This window comes from Salmo salar, chromosome 14 (genome assembly GCF_965601325.2).
Source record: "Salmo salar chromosome 14, fSalSal1, whole genome shotgun sequence".
Lineage (NCBI taxonomy): Eukaryota > Metazoa > Chordata > Actinopteri > Salmoniformes > Salmonidae > Salmo > Salmo salar.
In genome coordinates this window covers 74,045,095-74,064,085 of record NC_138304.1, presented here as the reverse complement: position 1 = coordinate 74,064,085, position 18,991 = coordinate 74,045,095, and the positions used below count along the sequence as shown (strand labels likewise).

Sequence of the window (18,991 nt, the reverse complement as noted above, 5' to 3'; positions counted from 1 at the left end):
TTATTTCCTGCTCTCATTTATTTTTCTTTTAAAACAATGGTACAATGTCACTACAGAAATGTCATAAGATGTTTAAAAAAGCAACAAGGACATGTAAATAACTGGTTTCTTGGCCACATTAAATACACATAGTTAAAGATTTTTTTACTTTTCATCGCTACTAGAGGGTGAAAAGACACACCATTCATATTAGAATATACATCATAGTATTACAAAAAGCCATATCAATACAAATATATATTTTTTACATATCTGATCTCATTATTCAACTACATTTAAACTAAGGTGCAGGGGATGCCAGCTCTTGGGGTGCATTTTTCCATGGCAGGCAAGCATTAAATGACAACTAAGAAAAAGTGCAGTCAGCTAACTAGTCTCATGTGAGGCAGTCGATGTAAAGTTACATGCTTGTTAAATCCCATGACCTTGCCAATCACATGAGGATGCTGTAAGATAACATTAATGTCCAATCAAATGATGTCCAGCAGCGAGAGATCCTGGGACAGATAGATAAACTACAGCCAACTACAACTGACATTGCTGCCATCAGACGATACCAAGACAGCCATCTTAGTTGAAAGTAGTGTTCCTGGATACTTCCAACTACCCCGGTCACCTAAGTAGGTTAGAGCAGTGTCCTTTCACAGTGTCCTCGACCATGTCTCCATCTGCCAGCATGTTAAGCTCCTCCAGGTCTAGGGGATCGATCTGAAGGGGGTTATGCAGGGTGAAGGAGTCTGCATCAAATCCCAGCATGGGCAGAACACCAGAGAAATCCTCATATGCTGCTTTGTCTGTTAAGTGGGAAACAAAGACAAAGTGGATAAGAGCGAAAGAGTGAGGCTGGTATTCAATCCGATTGCGGTTTATAGGCATTGTGACTTTTAAAGTCAATGCTCCCGTTCACAGATATCCCATTCACAGTAAAAGCTGCATATGACAGCTCAATCAGAAATAGCTTTTAAAAGCAGCCATCGGATTGAATCCTTGCCCTTTAAAAAAAAATATATATATATATAGAGAGAGAGAGAGAGAGACAAGATAAGCTTTGAAATGGTTACAATTGCGGTGCAACAAATATGTTTGTTTCAATTACCAGGTCTAACATTTCAGAGATTATTATTTACTTAGGGTGTAGTTTCATCCAGACAGTTTAAGTCCATTAGTTGGTATTGAATAACCAACAAATGGACTTACACAGGTCGCTGTTGTTTCATCCAGACAATTCTAAGTCGAAAATAAGGTAATACTTCCCCCCAAAAAAGTGTAAGAGGGGGGAGAGAGTGGGCCCTACCTGTCATAAGGATGTTATGACAGTCAGCACTGGTTTGGTTCTGGCAGTGGAGGGACATCTGAGGACCCTGGTTCCCACAGTAAACCCCTCCATCTTTCTCCTCCACAGACTGAGGCCCAGAATCTCCCCAGAGAGGCTCCTTACTGAGCTGTCCCAGCTGGGCAGAGGTGTGGACAACCAGACAAGATTAGAGAATTAGATTGAAACTATGCACAGTGAGTGAATCAACAGGTAAAACAGAGTTGTCCTTTCAATACTGTTAGATTATTTACAGTTTTAGGTCTTAGACTACCTGCTGGGAGAGTGCCTGAGTCTGGCGTGGTGTGAGGTGTAGGCCCATGTAGGACTCCTGCTGTAAATGATTCAGTATGAAAGTGTCCTGTGAGAGCAGAAAGGGAGTGAGTACCATTTAATAGGGCTGCACAATTGATCGAATTCACATTGAAATATTGACATGTGCAATATCCATATCGCATTACAATATTTTGAAACGCATCTGTCGCGTGTAACATCCGTTTAATAGTTTACTCTGTTTTTTTCTCTTACAGCTGCTTCCCACACACAAGAAACCCACCCCCTGTCACTCAAGCAGCACAGTTCCTCCTCTCTCTTAGATTCACTATACAGATGTAGGATCTTCATTTGAGCCAGTTTGCTACAGCAGGAAAATAATCCTGCTGCAACAGGAAATGTGAATTATAATTAATGGACATTTCTATAAGGGTTGATGCATTCTTCGTAAGGGAAAATCAAGTCAAATTTCAAATTGGAAATTACTCAATTCAGAAGCCTTTTTAAACCTCAAATACACTACAAGTTTAAAATCTCCTGCAACAGGGTGATCAAATTAAGATGCTACATCTGTAAATTTGCATTCGGTTCTGTTAGGTCAAATGCAGTCAACCGATTGTTCCAAACAAGAACGATGCTGCTTTCCACTTTGCTTCTACATTCTATTCCAACAGTTCACCCAAGTGTTGATCTATAATCGCATGTCAAATTGCAGGATATAATTATTATTTTTTTAACCATTATTCGATTTTTGCCCATATCGTGCAGCCCTACATTACCATATCTTTCTGACAGACCAAACATCAAATGGCCTCTTATTCATCCTAAACATAACCTAAACTGTCCCTAAACAAAGCCTAAACATAACCTAAACTGTCCCTAAACATAACCTAAACTGTCCCTAAACATAACCTAAACTGTCCCTAAACAAAGCCTAACCTGTCCCTAAACAAAGCCTAAACTGTCCCTAAACATATCCTAAACTGTACACACTGACACTAGCTAAACTCAAACTAGTGAAAATAGACATACACATACACAATATGCAACAGATGGGGATATTCTCACATTGTAAAGGCCTGGATTGTTATCCATTGAGGAGTTAATCTGTGAGAAGATTTTGGTCGACTCAATCTGGTCCTTCTGACCTTGCACCTTCTGATGTGCCCAGCTCCTTCCCTGGGCTTGGGTCTGATGCTTACGAGTCATCTGCATCGTTGGTACTTTTTGTGGGTTTGACATGTTCTGCCCATTCAAGTCAAGGCTCTGAGCTGGCGGGTATGCACACTGGAGATTCCACTGATGTTGCTGCTGTTGCTGCTGCTGCTGGTTGCCATTTTTCTGCTGCTGCTGGTAGAGTTGAACCTGCTGTAGCAGCTCATCTTGTCGAAGTGCTCGGTTTTGCTGAGGTTGTCTTTGGTACGCTTGTTGTTGATAATGTTGCTGATGTGGGTACTGCTGGTGTGGGTGTTGCTGGGATTGTTGCCTTTGCTTCTCTAGCTGGTGCTGTGGAAGGGTTTGGTACACTTGTTTCTGTTGTTTTTGCTGTTGTCTTTGATGCTGTTCCTCTTGTGATTGATGTAGGTGTTGTTGCTGTGGGTTCTCACAATGGTTTGACCCTCTTTGAGATTGCTGTTTTATGTCCAGGTTCTGACCTTCTGTCTGGACATGCTGGATCTGGCATTGATATAGTTGATTTGGGTGTTGGTACTGTTGTCGATGGTGATATTGCAGTTGTTGGAGATTGTGTGTCTGTGGGAGCTGTGGGTGTTGTTGGTCTTGTTGATGTCTGGATTTCTCTTGGTGTGGTGGTGTTTTTTTCGGTTCCTGGCTGGGTTGCTGCTGCCCCTCTATCAGAGAATGCTGCTGAGCTGCTGGAGTACCCTCGTGTTGAGGTTGGCAGTGAGGATACCCTGGTGCCCTTGACTCCTTTGGTAATTGGTTGGTGTTCAGGAGAACTCCCTTGGAATTGAAATAAGAGCAATACATCAAATAATGTCTTAATATGGAGTTCTATGAAATCATCTTATTAACGAAAACAACGACATCACTTCAATTCCAGTTTGTTTGATATACCTGAGTAATAGAAGATAACTTTGGAGACCCAACAGGTGAAAACTGTTTAGATTGGAGCCAGCGAGACTCTCCACCAGTGGGAACGACCAGTGGGCTGAGGGGAGTCCGCCTCCTTAACGAAGGCACCAGCGTCTGGCTAGTTGGACGTGGGGAGCAGGATAGGGAAGACGAGGAGCAAGAGCGAGATCCGCCAATCCCACTGCTGTAGCTACAGTGGCTAGTTGCGGATTGCAGGGATAGGCCGCTTAGGGAAGAGCTGCTGAGGAAGGACTGGAGGGATCGGTTGCTAGGGGATGACTGCAGGGAAGAGTTGCTGAGTGACAAGTTCAAGGAGGTGGAGTTTAGAGAGCTGGAAAGGGAGTGGCTGCGGAGAGAGGATTGAATATTGGGGTTGCTGTGGGAGGACTGGAGCAATGGGTTACTGTACGAGCCTTGGAGAGACAACGACAAATCTGAGAACACAAGGAAAGAAATGGACACCATCATCACCATATGAACATACCTAAACCGACACCAACATACACTAAGAACTTAGCACACAGACAAACATACCTGGCACGGGAAATTCATCATCCCTGGCTTCAAGGTGAGCGGGAGTTCCAGGTAGGTGGCCAGTGCTGCAGGTAGTGGGTTTGTGTGAGTCCACGCCTACTGGCTGTGGGGAGGGGAGGTGCAGGCTAGAGAGGTCGGGCAAGGAGCCACTTGCATTGAGAGCGGAAGGGACATTGAGAGCCCTGAACTGCTGATCAGGCGAGGACAGGATGCTGGAGAAACCGCAAGAGAGAAAGAGAGGTGGTTCAGTCAGGGCATAGGGTTTGCCTTTCTTTTAGACAATATTCATTTGGAAAAGCAGAACATACTTTATACCAGGGACTTGATGCGATTTGACTCCAGTGGGAAGTGCAGGAAGCTAAAATGAGACAAACAATTAGCAAGGATACATCAATGAGAAAAATAGTCATCCATCCGCTAGAGCACATTGTGCAATACTGAACCCATTTGTATAGGAAATATGAAGCATTGTGGATGGTTACATTGGCAAGAAATAATACCTTTTTAGTATTCCTTAATGGTTTTCCCTCTTCAAGGACATTCTCCTCAATTGGAGGCACTGGGTATGGAAAACCTGAGGTGACAGAGACGAAACCATCAGGTGCAAAAATCTAAAAGATGAATACATGATATAGGAAAGAAAACTCACTTTCAAGAGGCATTTGCAAGAATTACCTAAGGAATAATACTGAAACGCTGAACACAATAGAATGACTAAATCAATACAACTGGCATTGTGGACTTACCATTGTGCCTGTTCTGTGAGATTAAAGGCTGCTGGTCCCCTGCGTGGGTGTTCCTCACACTGGTGTGCAGGGCTGAGTCTGAGTTAGTTCTGGGGAGGAGAGCACACATTTCAGAGGGGAAAGCAAGAGTGTAGAAGAACAGTAGAGAAACACGATGGGTACATTGCTCACCTATTAAGTGCTGTTAAGAGAGGGTGCATCAAGTGGCTTTTGTCCACTGGAGAGCTGATAGACCAGTTCCTTTTTGGGTGACAGAATCAGTCAAAATATGTATTAGGATGTTTATTATTAAGTGAGCAAAATGCATCATTTTGGATTGCGCCGACCCTTACCTTCTCCAGCTGGGTTCAAGTTGTGGAGACGGGTGAACTGAGCGGTAGGGAGAGTTGTCAATCTGTGAGGGAGTGTTAAGGCTATACAGAGTGCCCTTGGAAAACCTAGGCATAGGTCGACTGTTGGAAAACAATGGTACACAAAGTTGACGGGGCATTTCTTCACTGTACAGTGTGTACATGATTAATCCCCTCTATCTGCTACTTAAGTGGATCAACAGTTAAAGGGCTCCCGGGTGGCGCAGCGGTCTAAGGCACTGCATCACTACAGTCCCTGGTTTGAATCCAGGCCGAATCACATCCGACCGTGATTGGAAGTCCCATAGGGCGGCGCAGGTTTGGCCGGGGTAGGCCGTCATTGTAAATAAGAATTTGTTCTTAACTGACTTGCCTAGTTAAATAAAGGTTAAAATAAAAAATGTTAAAAAATTAAAAAGGTCCAATGCAGGTGTTTTTATCTCAAAATCAAATAATTTCTGGGTAACAATTAAGTACCTTACTGAGATTGTTTTCAATTAAAATGGTTAGAAAGTAACAAAAAATAGCTTCTTAGCAAACAGCAATTTCTCAAGCAAGAATTCTAATAGGACTGTCTAGGAATGGTTTGAGTGGTGATGGGAAACCTGAAAACTAGCTGTTATTGGCAGAGAGGTTTGGAACACTTTCTTATTGGTCAATTAACTAATTTACTGCTTGGTGATGTCACCAGGCAGCCAAAACTCCATCCCACTAAAGCTGCCTGAAATATCAGCATGTCTTTTCAAACTCGTACACTAACATCACCATTTTTTTATTTCACTGTATAATTTCAATTTATAAACTCAGCAAAAAAAGAAACGTCCCTTTTTCAGGACCCTGTCTTTCAAAGAAAATTCGTAAAAATCCAAATAACTTCACAGATCTTCATTGTAAAGGGTTTAAACACTGTTTCCCATGCTTGTTCAATGAACCATAAACAATTCATGAACATGCACCTGTGGAACGGTCGTTAAGACATTAACAGCTTACAGACGGTAGGCAATTAAGGTCACAGTTATGAAAACTTAGGACACTAAAGAGGCCTTTCTACTGACTCTGAAAAACACCAAAAGAAAGATGCCCAGGGTCCCTGCTCATCTGCGTGAACGTGCCTTAAGCATGCTGGAAGGAGGCATGAGGACTGCAGATGTGGCCAGGGCAATAAATTGCAATGTCCGTCTAAGACAGCGCTACAAGGAGACAGGATGGACAGCTGATCGTCCTCGCAGTGCAGACCACATGTAACAACACCTGCACAGGATCGGTACATCCCAACATCACACCTGCGGGACAGGTACAGGATGGCAACAACAACTGCCCGAGTTACACCAGGAACGCACAATCCCTCCATCTGTGCTCAGACTGTCCGCAATAGGTTGAGAGAGGCTGGACTGAGGGCTTGTAGGCCTGTTGTGAGGACCTGCCTTACCAGACATCACCGGCAACAACGTTGTCTATGGGCAAAAACCTACCGTCGCTGGACCAGACAGGACTGGCAAAAAGTGCTCTTCACTGACGAGTCGCGGTTTTGTCTCACCAGGGGTGATAGTTGGATTCGCGTTTATCGTTGAAGGAATGAGCGTTACACCAAGGCCTGTACTCTGGAGCGGGGTCGATTTGGAGGTGGAGGGTCCGTCATGGTCTGGGGCGGTGTGTCACAGCATCATCGGACTGAGCTTGTTGTCATTGCAGGCAATCTCAACGCTGTGCGTTACAGGGAAGACATCCTCCTCCCTCATGTGGTACCCTTCCTGCAGGCTTATCCTGACATGACCCTCCAGCATGACAATGCCACCAGCCATACTGCTCATTCTGTGCGTGATTTCCTGCAAGACAGGAATGTCAGTGTTCTGCCATGGCCAGCGAAGAGCCCTGATCTCAATCCCATTGAGCACGTCTGGGACCTGTTAGATCGGAGGGTGAGGGCTAGGGCCATTCCCCCCAGAAATGTCAGAGAACTTGCAGGTGCCTTGGTGGAAGTGGGGTAACATCTCACAGCAAGAACTGGCACATCTGGTGCAGTCCATGAGGAGGAGATGCACTGCAGTACTTAATGCAGCTGGTGTCCACACCAGATACGGACTGTTACTTTTGATTTTGACCCCCCCTTTATTCCACATTATTCCATTTCTGTTAGTCACGTCTGTGGAACTTGTTCAGTTTATGTCTCAGTTGTTGAATCTTGTTATGTTCATACAAATATTTACACATGTTAAATTAGCTGAAAATAAACACAATTGACAGTGAGGATGTATATATATATATATATATATATATATAAACTCAGCAAAAAAAGAAACATCCTCTCTACTAGAAATATAAATATTTAATCAATTTTAGAACAAGGCTGTATTTATATCTATTATAGATCCCCATTAGCTGATGCCAAAGCACCAGCTACTCTTCTTGGGGTCCAGCTAAATTAAGTCAGTTTATACAATTTTAAAACATTACAATACATTCACAGATTTCACAATACACTGTGTGCCTTCAGGCCCCTACTCCACCACTACCACATATCTACAGTACTACATCCATGTGTATGTTATCGTGTGTGTGTGTGTGTGTGTGCCAATGTTTCTGTTGCTTCACAGTCCCCGCTGTTCCATAAGGTATTTTTTTTTAAATCTAATTTTACTGCTTGCGTCAGTCACTTGATGTTGAATAGAGTTCCATGTAGTCATGGCTCTATGTAGTACTGTGTGCCTCCCATAGTCTGTTCTGGACTTGGGGACTGTGAAGAGACCTCTTGTGGCATGTCTTATGCATGGGTGTCCGAGTAGCCAGTAGTTTAAACAGACAGCTCAGTGCATTCAACATGTCAATGCCTCTAACTCTCATAAATAAAAGTAGTGATGAAGTCAATCTCTCTTCCACTTTCAGCCAGGAGAGATTGACATGCATATTATTAATATTAGCTCTCTGTGTACATCCAGGGCCAGCCATGCTGCCCTGTTCTGAGCCAATTGCAATTTTCCAAAGTCCTTCTTTGTGGCACCTGACCACACGATTGAACAGTAGTCCAGGTGCAACAAAACTAGGGCCTGTAGGACCTGCCTTGCTAATAGTGTTGTTAAGAAGGCAGAGCATCGCTTTATTACAGACAGACTTCTCCCCATCTTAGCTACTACTGCATCAATTTGTTTTGACCATGACAGTTTACAATCTAATGTTACTCCAAGCATATTAGTCATCAAAACTTGCTCAATTTCCATTATTTATTACAAGATTTAGTTAAGGTTTAGGGTTTAGTGAGTGTTTGGTTCCAAATACAATGCTTTCAGTTTTAAAAATATTTAGGGCTAACTTATTCCTTGCCACCCACTCTGAAACTAACTGCAGCTCTTTGTTGAGTGTTGCAGTCATTTCAGTCGCTGTAGTAGCTGACGTGTATAGTGTTGAGTCATCTGCATACATAGAAACTCTGGCTTTACACAAAGTCAGTGGCATGTCGTTAGTAAAATTGAAAAAAGCAAGGGGCCTAAACAGTTACCCTGGGGAATTCCTGATTCGAACTGCATTATATTTGATAGGCTTCCATTAAAGAACACCCTCTGTGTTCTGTTAGACAAGTAACTCTTTATCCACATTATAGCAGGGGGTGTAAAGCCATAACACATACATTTTTCCAGCAGCAGACTATGATCAATAATGTCAAAAGCTGTATTGAATTCTAGCAAGACAGCCCTCACAATCATTTTATCATCAATTTATCTCAGCCAATCATCAGTCTTTTGTGTAAGTGATGTGCTTGTTGAGTGTCCTTCCCTATAAGAATGCTTAAATTCTGTTGTCAATTTGTTTACTGTAAAATAGCATTGTATCTGGTCAAACACCATTTTTCCAGAAGTGTACTAAGGGTTGGTACAGGCTGATTGGTCGGCTATTTAAGCCAGTAAAGGGGGCTTTACTATTCTTGGGTAGCGGAATGGCTTTAGCTTCCCTCCAGGCCTGAGGGCACACGGTCTCTAGTAGGCTTAAATTGAATATGTGGCAAATAGGAGTGGAAATAACGTAACAAAATGTGGAAAAAGTGAAGGGGTCTGAATACTTACCGAATGCAGTATATGAGGAAATCACTTTTTTGACTGCACTGGGCCTTTAACCTTAGACAGTAGTGTGGCATTTGACCCTGCACGCTTTTACAAACAATAGTTGTTTGGTCATCTTGCCATAGACAATAGGAAGTAGACTACTGTGAATGTAAAGCAATAGTTCACCACTTTATTGCAATATAGTGGTGAACTATTACTTTACGATCACTGTTATGGTCATCCTCCATGCACTTCAGATATCTGGGGAGCATGGAGGAAAACTAATTTGTGTGTGCTTACTCTACTACAGTTGCAAATGGCTAACGTTAACATTTACCATTAGAAACCCTTTCCCTAAAAGCATCCGTTTGTGCTTAGCCCCCCCCATGTATTAACTTTAAGGCATGGGAGCCACTAAGCAATACAGATGTTACACTAACAGTGACCTCACTTTACTTTGTCACTTTAAGGGACCCATCTCTGCCTGCTCTTTGACTGAGCATAAAGGATACATGTCTCCTGTTTGGCCTGACTGGAAAACTGAGCCGCCCCTCTCCTTGTGCCCACTCTGCCATTGGGTGAAGTCTTGTGAGGCAGCCATTGTCTGGACTACAGGAGAGCTGACCCTAACAGAGTCAGACAGATAAACAGTTCATTTGACTTTCAGTAGCCTGCATCATATAACCATTGCTATAGCCTGTTTATTAAATAGGCTTATAAATATAAATGTAGTTATAAGTAGTAGGTAATGTAGGTATAAGTAGTAGGTAATGTAGGTATAAGTAGTAGGTAATGTAGGTATAAGTAAAATGTAAGTAATAACTCTAACCTGTACATCTGAAGTGCTTCTCCCAATCTGGTTGACATTGGGAAGGGAGCCTCCATAATAGGTGCCCAGGCTTCTGGCCTGCCGTGCTCTCTGGACCTGAATCTGAGACCCGGAAAGAGTGGGGGAATAAAGAAGGAGTGAATAAAGACAACAACTAGTTCAATTTAGTTGATTATCAGAAAAAACAAAATGGCATTTACAGTCAGTTCTATAATAGTCTCACTTGTATAATGGAATGACTGTATATAGTGACACTATAAGAGTGAGTCAAGGCGACTGTCGGCTCGATCTCGGAAAGAATACCCCCCGACTGCCAACCCTTGGCATGAACATGGGAATCAGATACTGCAGGAGAAAGACCCTTGCATACTTTAAAAGCCAATGTGTAATAAACCATGAATATAGATGGGTGCCATCTCCTACAGCTACTGTATTTTAAGGAAATTGTTGCATGGTGGTTTCGGTAACATGACTTGAGAGCCTTTGAATTCGGGTATTAATGATATGAAAAGTGCGGGCTATGTAAGAGGTCAAAGAGATGCCATAAAACAAGTGCCATGAGGTCTTGGCTCCTCAGTTTAAAGCCAGAGCATGGGGCTGCACCTCATTTCACGTGACACCAGAGACTTAATCAATAGGATACTGCATTGCGTTCACAACATTGAAGATTGAGATGCAATGTAGCCAAGCTATAAGAAGGACGGTGCGCTCTATAATGTAGAATAGGGAAACTCAAACTTGTGCACTTCACACATACTGTATGTCTACCATGTTTCAAACATATTTATTACACACCTGTAGGGCTGACCCCATTTAGTCGACTTGTCGATTGTTTGGTCGATAGGCTGTTGGTCGATTGAGACTTCTTTAGTCGAGCAGTAACAACAACAAAAAGTATTATAATTGCATGGTGTACAAGACACCTGTTTGATTTGCACCTGTCTGAGTGGACTAATCCATTGTGGAGGCCATGGGAATGGCACAGTCCATCAATAAGACATGCTACTGTAATTGTATATGTATAAGAACAATATAAGAACAATGGCGCAACACTAATACAAATATTAGTTTATAACAAATGCGCTTTCTCCCACGTTGTATCGTGGTATAGTGGTCACTGTCTGCAGTTCTGAAACATCACTGTGTTGTTTTCCTCAACCATGTTGCTATGTGCATAACAGCAAAGTTAACCAGCATATTGGTGTTGAGAACACCATCGAGCTGTAGGCTAAAGAGCACATCCTGTTAAGTCTTAATACCATAACTTACTTAGGCCTAATACAATAACTTATTTTCCTGTCAGGGACAGCCCTACACCCCTGGCAAAAAGCTGGAGTCAAATACACAGAAGGCAATTAGATTCCAAAACGATAACATAAAGTATCATATTTTTCACTACTTAATACACTCACTGCACTGTGAGGTTGTAGCACTCCAACTGTGTAGTGGGACACGACACTCACATAAAAATAGAATAGTATTTATATTTCCTATGGGCACAATAACAAATCAGGGCAACCCCTAGCCTAATAGACACCCCCATAAATAGCAACGTGGGGGCATATCCCAAAAGTGTTAACATATTCACATTACCAATGGTGGAAAAAGTACCCAATTATCATACTTGAGTAAAAGTAAAGATACCTTAATAGAAAATGACTCAAGTAAAAGTGAAAGTCACCCAGTAAAATTCTACTTTAGTAAATATTTAAAAGTATTTGGTTTTAAATATACTTAAGTATCAAAAGTAAAAGTACAAGTATAAATAATTTCAGATTCCTTATATTAAGCAAACCAGACCTCATGTTCTTGTATTTTTTTTGTTTACAGATAGCCAAGGGCACTCTCCTACACATCACTTACACACAAAGCATGTATTTCGTGAGTCCGTCAGATCATTGGCAGCAGGGATGACCTGGATGTTCTCTTTTTAAGTGTGGGAATTAGACAATTTTTCTGTCCTGCTAAGCATTCAAAATGTAACAACTACTTTTGGGTGTCAGCGAAAATGTATGGAGTAAAAAGTACATCATTTTCTTTAGGAATGTAGTGAAGTAAAAGTTGTCAAAAATATAAAAAGTAAAGTACAGATACCCCAAAAAACGACTTAAGTAGTACTTGCAAGTATTTTTACTTAAGTACTTTACACCACTGCACATTACGCAGACTACCCAAAGAGTGCAATTTGTCATTCTAGCCTTGCAGGTTGTGGGCAGCCTGCACTCCATGCATCTGTATGGAAAATCAACAGGTGTTATAAGCATAAATGTTGTATAAATCAATATGACGCACATATTATGTTTAAAGGTTATATTACAGTAAGAGTGTTTTGAAGTTAAATTATATCGACACTTTGGATTAAACAGATTTGTCAACCGGCGTATTTGCAGTGAAAGTCTCTATAGTGCAAAATTGAACGCGATGCTTGATATGGCCTGGAAGTTACTGCGCCTCTGAAAAGTGAAAACAAAGTGCTCTGACTGTCGGGTGGTCAACATCACTGACGTTTGAATATTTTGGACAGATTTATGGCGTCTTCTGTTTTATCAACACGAAGTTCGTAGGCCTGTCATCTTGACTCACCCTGGTGGAAGTGATGTCCATCATAACCTCCTGGAAGGCTGCGGTGTCCTCAGCTTGTCGCTGGGTGAGGAGTGCTATCTTCTCGCTAAACTTTCGCGGATTGCAGGACCCATTACTAGATCCTGACCCCTGGCCAGCCCCGCAGCACCCATTTCCTGTGCCTGCCAGAAACATAACTGACCACAACTAGTGTACAGTTAACTAGACACAAGCCCACGGAGAGAACAAGTTGCAACCCGTGACGGAGCACTTTATGCACGTCGTTTCGAAAGGCATTGTGGGATATGTTGTTGTTTAATCGAAGAGGGACAAGTGTAAATAACAAAATTAAACTACAAGCCCATGCTTCATTTTTTTCATCACAGACAAAAACAACTTGGGGAATGTGGGATATGTAGTTTTGAGTGTTGGGTCCCATTACATTGTGACGACTTTGTAATTACATTTTTATTACATTTTTTATTTTTAAGTAACCTTTATTTAACTGGCAAGTCAGTTAAGGACAAATTGTTATTTACAATGACGGCCTACACCAGCCAAATCCGGACGACAGCCAATTGTGCGCCACCCTATGAGACTCCAAATCACGGCCGGTTGTGATTCAGCCTGGAATCGAACCAGGGTCTGTAGTGATGCCTCTAGCACTGAGATGCATTGCCTTTGACCGCTGCGCCACTCGGGAGCCCATTTTTATAGTGCCTGTTTGCAGTTTCTCACAGATTGACTTTTCTAAAACAAATTAACTATGGCTAATGTATTAAAGGTTTATATACCAGTCAAAAGTTTGGACACACCTACTCATTCAAGGGTTTTTCTTTATTTGTACTATTTTCTACATTGTAGAATAATAGTAAATACATCAAAACTATGAAATAACACATACGGAATCATGTAGTATCCAAAAAAGTGTTAAATCAAAATATATTTTAATTTAGATTCTTCAAAGTAGCCACCCTTTGCCTTGATGACAGCTTTGCACACTCTTGCCATTATCTCAACCAGCTTCATGAGGTAATCACCTGGAATGCATTTCAATTAACAGGTGTGTCTTGTTAAAAGTTCATTTATGGAATTTCTTTCCTTCTTAATGCATTTGAGACAATCAGTTGTGTTGTGAAAAGGTAGGGGTGGTATACAGAAGATAGCCCTAATTGGTAAAAGACCAAGTCCATATTATGGCAAGAACAGCTCAAATAAGCAAAGAGAAATAAATGACAGTCCATCATTACTTTAAGACATGAAGGTCAGTCGATCTGGAAAATGTCAAGAACTTGAAAGTTTCTTCAAGTGCAGTCGCAAAAACCATCAAGTGCTATGATGAAACTGGCTCTCATGAGGACCGCCACAGGAAAGGAAGACCCAGTTAGCTCTGCTGCAGAGGATAAGTTAATTAGAGTTACCAGCCTCAGATTGCAGCCCAAATAACTGCATCACAGAGTTCAAGTAACAGACACATCTCAACATCAACTGTTCAGAGGAAACTGTGTGAATCAGGCCTTCATGGTCAAATTGCTGTAAAGAAAACAATACTGAAGGACACCAATAATACAAAGAGACTTGCTTGGGTCAAGAAACATGAGCAATGGGCATTAGACTGGTTGAAATCTGTACTTTGGTCTGGAGTCCAAATTTCAGATTTTTGGTTCCAACCGCTGTGTCTTTGTGAGACGCAAAGTAGTTGAACGGATGATCTCTGCATGTGTGGTTCCCACCATGAAGCATGGAGGAGGAGGTGTGATATTGTGGGGGTGCTTTGCTGGTTACACTGTTGGTGATTTATTTAGAATTCAAGGCACACTTAACCATGATGGCTACCACAAGTGTTCTGCAGCGATATGCCATCCCATCTGGTTTGCGCTTAGTGGGACTATCATTTGTTTTTCAATAAGAAAATGACCTAACACACCTCCAGGCTGTGTAAGGGCTATTTGACCAAGAATGAGAGTGATGGAGTGCTGTATCAGATGACCTGGCCTCCACAATCACCTGACCTCAACCCAATTGAGATGGTTTGGGATGAGTTGGACCGCAGAGTGAAGGAAAAGCAGCCAACAACTTCTCAGCATATGTGGGAACTCCTTCAAGACTGTTGGAAAAGCATTCCAGGTGAAGCTCGTTGAGAGAATGCCAAGAGTGTGCAAAGCTGTCATCAAGGCAAAGTGTGGGTACTTTGAAGAATCTAAAATCTGAAATATATTTTGATATGTTTAACACTTTTTTGGTTACTATATGGTTCCATATGTGTTATTTCATAGTTTTGAAGTCTTCACTTTTATTCTACAATGTAGAAAATAGTAAAAATAAAGAAAAGCACTTGAATGAGTAGGTGTGTCCAAACTTTTGACTGGTACTGTATAAACCTCACCATAGAACAAATAAAATAAAATCTAATTGTATTTGTCACATGCGCCGAGTACAACAGGTGTAGACCTTACCGTGAAATGCTCACTTACAAGCCCTTAACCAACTATTCAGTTTTAAGAAAATAGAGTCAAGAAAATATTTACTACATAAACTAAAGTAAAAATGTAATAAAAAAGTAATACAATAAAATAACAATAACGAGGCTATATACAGGGGGTACCGGTACCGAGTCAATGTGCGGGGGTTCAAGTTAGTCGAGGTAATTTGTACATGTAGGTAGGGGTAAAGTGACTATGCATAGTAAATAAAGTAGCTGTGGTCCAGGTGGCCATTTGATTAATTGTTCAGCAGTCTTATGGCTTGAGGGTAGAAGCTGTTAACGAGCCTTTTGGTTGACACCCATGACTTGGGTGACTGTAGTCTTTGACAATTTTTTGGTCCTTCCTCTGACACTGCCTAGTATACTGGTCCTTGATGGCAGGAAGCTATGCCCCAGCGACGTACTGGGCTTTGTGCATTACCCTCTGTAGCGCCTTACGGTTGGATGCCGAGCAGTTGCCATACCTGGCGGTGATGCAACCGGTCAGGATGCTCTCGATTGTGCAGCTGTAGAACTTTTTGAGGATCTGACGACCCATGCTGAATCTTTTTAGTCTTCTGAAGGGGAAAAGGCGTTGTCGTGCCCTCTTCACGACTGTCTTGGTGTGTTTGGACCATTATAGTTTGTTGATGTGGACACCAAGGAACTTGAAACTCTTGACCCCCTCCACTACAGCCCTATCGATGTGAATGGGGGTGTGTTTGGCCCTCCCTTTCCTGTAGTACACAATCAGCTCCTTTGTCTTGCTCACATTGAGGGAGAGGTTGTTGTCCTGGCGCCACACAGCGAGGTCTCTGACTTCTTCCCTATAGGCTGTCTCATCATTGTCAGTGATCAGGCCCACCACCGTTGTCGTCAGCAAACTTAATGATAGTGTTGGAGTCATGCTTGGCCACACAGTCGTGGGTGAACAGGGAGTACAGGAGGGGACTAACCACACAGCCCTGAGGGGCCCCCGTGTTGAGGATCAGCGTGGCAGATGTGTTGTTGCCTACCCTTACCACCTGGGGACGGCCCGTCAGGAAGTCCAGGATCCACTTGCAGAGGGAGGTGTTTAGTCCCAGGGTCCTTAGATTAGTGATGAGCTTTGTGGGTACTATGGTGTTGAACGCTGAGCTATAGTCAATGAACAGCATTCTCACATACAGTGGCAAGAAAAAGTATGTGAACCCTTTGGAATTACCTGGATTTCTGAGTCACAACAATAGACAAACATAGTGTGCTTTGTGGCGTACCTCAGGTCAGCCACCAGGGGGAGACTCGTCAAGGCCTGGTGACAGACGGAGTATACATCACGAGGCGATGGCTCCATCTGCTGGATGTGCCAGGTCTCGACGGGCTCTCCGGCCAGGACTAATTGGGGCTGATTGGGGTTGGTGAGTAATCAAGGGCTGATTGCTCACCAGCTGTACAAGTCCCATAAAGCTGCCAGAAGGGCAGCACACAGGGGAGGACTGGGGGAGGAAAGGACTCCTGTATAGTTGAGGATGGTACCAGAGGTAACGAGAGAGTTCAGTTTTTGATCCCCACAGGACACAGCAAGGCCCCGGCGCCCAGAAGACAGTATCCCGGAGAAGGTCTCTTGGGGTGACATATTCTTTTCTTTTGGACTATTATTTTAATAAACACCTTTGAAACTGAGCTAATCATACTCTGTCCGTGTCTGATCTGTGTAAACGTTTTGACCCAACCCCCTGGTCTGCCACAGCTTAAACTAATAGCACACAAATTATTACATTTTTCTGGTCTATATTGAATAAATAATTTAAACTTTCACAGTGTAGGTTGGAAAAAGTATGTGAACCCCTAGGCTAATGACTTCTCAAAAGCTAATTGGAGTCAGGAATCAGCTAACCTGGAGTCCAATCAATGAGATGAGATTGGAGATGTTGGTTAGAACTGCCTTGCCCTATAAAAAATACTCACAAAATTTGAGCTTGCTATTCACAAGAAGCATTGCCTGATGTGAACCATGCCTTGAACAAAAGAGATCTCACAAGAACTAAGATTAAGAATTGTTGACTTACATAAAGCTGTAAAGGGTACAAAAGTATCTCTAAAAGCCTTGATGTTCATCAGTCCGTAGTAAGACAAATGGTCTATATATGGAGAAAGTTCAGCACTGTTGCTACTCTCCCTAGGAGTTGCCGTCCTGCGAAGATGACTGCAAGAGCACAGCACAGAATGCTCAATGAGGTTAAGAAGAATCCTACTGTATCAGCTAAAGACTTACAGAAATCTCTGGAACATGCTAACATCTCTGTTTACAAGTCTACGATACGTAAAACACTAAACAAGAATGGTGTTCATGGGAGGACACCACGGAAGAAGCCACTGCTGTCCAAAAAAAACATTGCTGCACATCTGAGGTTTGCAAAAGTGCACCTGGATGTTCCACAGCGCTACTGGCAAAATATTCTGTGGACAGATGAAACTACAGTTGAGTTGTTTAGAAGGAACACACAACACTATGTGTGGAGGAAAAAAAGGCACAGCACACCAACATCAAAACCTCATCCCAACTGTAAAGTATGGTGGAGGGAGCATCATGGTTTGAGACTGCTTTGCTGCCTCATTGCCTGGACAGCTTGCTATCATCGACTGAAAAATGAATTCCCAAGTTTATCAAGACATTTTGCATGACAATGTTAGGCTATCTGTCTGCCAATTGAAGCTCAACAGAAGTTGGGTGATGCAACAGGACAATGACCCAAAACACAGAAGTAAATCAACAACAGAATGGCTTCAACAAAAGAAAATACGCCTTCTGGAGTGGCCCAGTCAGAGTCCTGACCTCAACCCGATTGAGATGCTGTGGCATGACCTCAAGAGAGCAGTTCACACCAGACATCTCAAGAATATTGCTGAACTGAAACAGTTTTGTAAAGAGGAATGGTCCAAAATTCCTCCTGACTGTTGTGCAGGTCTGATCCGCAACTACAGAAAACGTTTGGTTGAGGTTATTGCTGCCAAAGGAGGGTCAATCAGTTATTAAATCCAAGGGTTCACTTACTTTTTCCACCCTGCACTGTGAATGTTTACACGGTGTGTTCAATAAAGACATGAACATGTATAATTGTTTGTGTGTTATTAGTTTAAGCAGACTGTGTTTGTCTATTGTTGTGACCTAGATGTAGATCAGATCAAATGTTATGACCAGTTTATGCAGAAATCCAGGTAATTCCAAAGGGAAACATACTTTTCTTGCCACTGTAGGTGTTCCTTTTGTCCAGTTGGGAAAGGGTAGTGTGGAGTGCGATTGAGATTGCGTCATCTTTGGATCTGTTGGGGCGGTATGCGAATTGGAGTGGGTCTAGTGTTGCCGGGATGATGGTGCTGATCATAATATATGATAGAAGTGTGTATCTACCATTGTTTATGAATAGACACAGCCATGGTCTACCAGTATCTGTACTGTAATAACAGTATTGGGGACACAATACCCTCCTGTACCCACCTATATATCAGGTATTGGGGACATGCATTGGCTACAGTCAACTGGAAATTAAGTAGGCATAGATTTGATCTGACATGAACAAATATCAGGTTAGATACTATAGAACCATATTATACATAAGCCCAAAATATACTTTTGAACAAATTGAAATAAAGTAGTAGGTCAACATATGAGACAAGGACCAGTGAGCTACGATTTTGTTGATTTATAAGCATTTTCATTGGAGGAGGTGGAGTGCTGCAGTGTTATCTGTATATTGTGAGCAGTTCAATGCACTATTCTCAGAGCCAGGTAGAATATAAACAAAATAGGGCA

The 18,991-nt window shown here is 42.3% G+C and overlaps 1 protein-coding gene across 1 annotated transcript; it reads right to left on the bottom strand.

The window, feature by feature from the left end:
* crtc2 (CREB regulated transcription coactivator 2) lies at positions 1-13,023 on the bottom strand. The gene is made up of 14 exons (XM_014141609.3): positions 12,756-13,023; positions 10,173-10,274; positions 9,856-9,969; positions 5,292-5,353; positions 5,131-5,199; positions 4,960-5,048; positions 4,714-4,787; positions 4,522-4,571; positions 4,214-4,425; positions 3,662-4,113; positions 2,654-3,547; positions 1,587-1,673; positions 1,295-1,451; positions 1-794 (listed from the first exon to the last, which is right to left on the bottom strand). Exons 1-14 carry the CDS (start codon positions 12,927-12,929, stop codon positions 613-615), a joined length of 2,718 nt encoding a protein of 905 aa, XP_013997084.3. The 5' UTR covers positions 12,930-13,023; the 3' UTR covers positions 1-612.
* Positions 13,024-18,991: the final 5,968 nt, after the last annotated feature.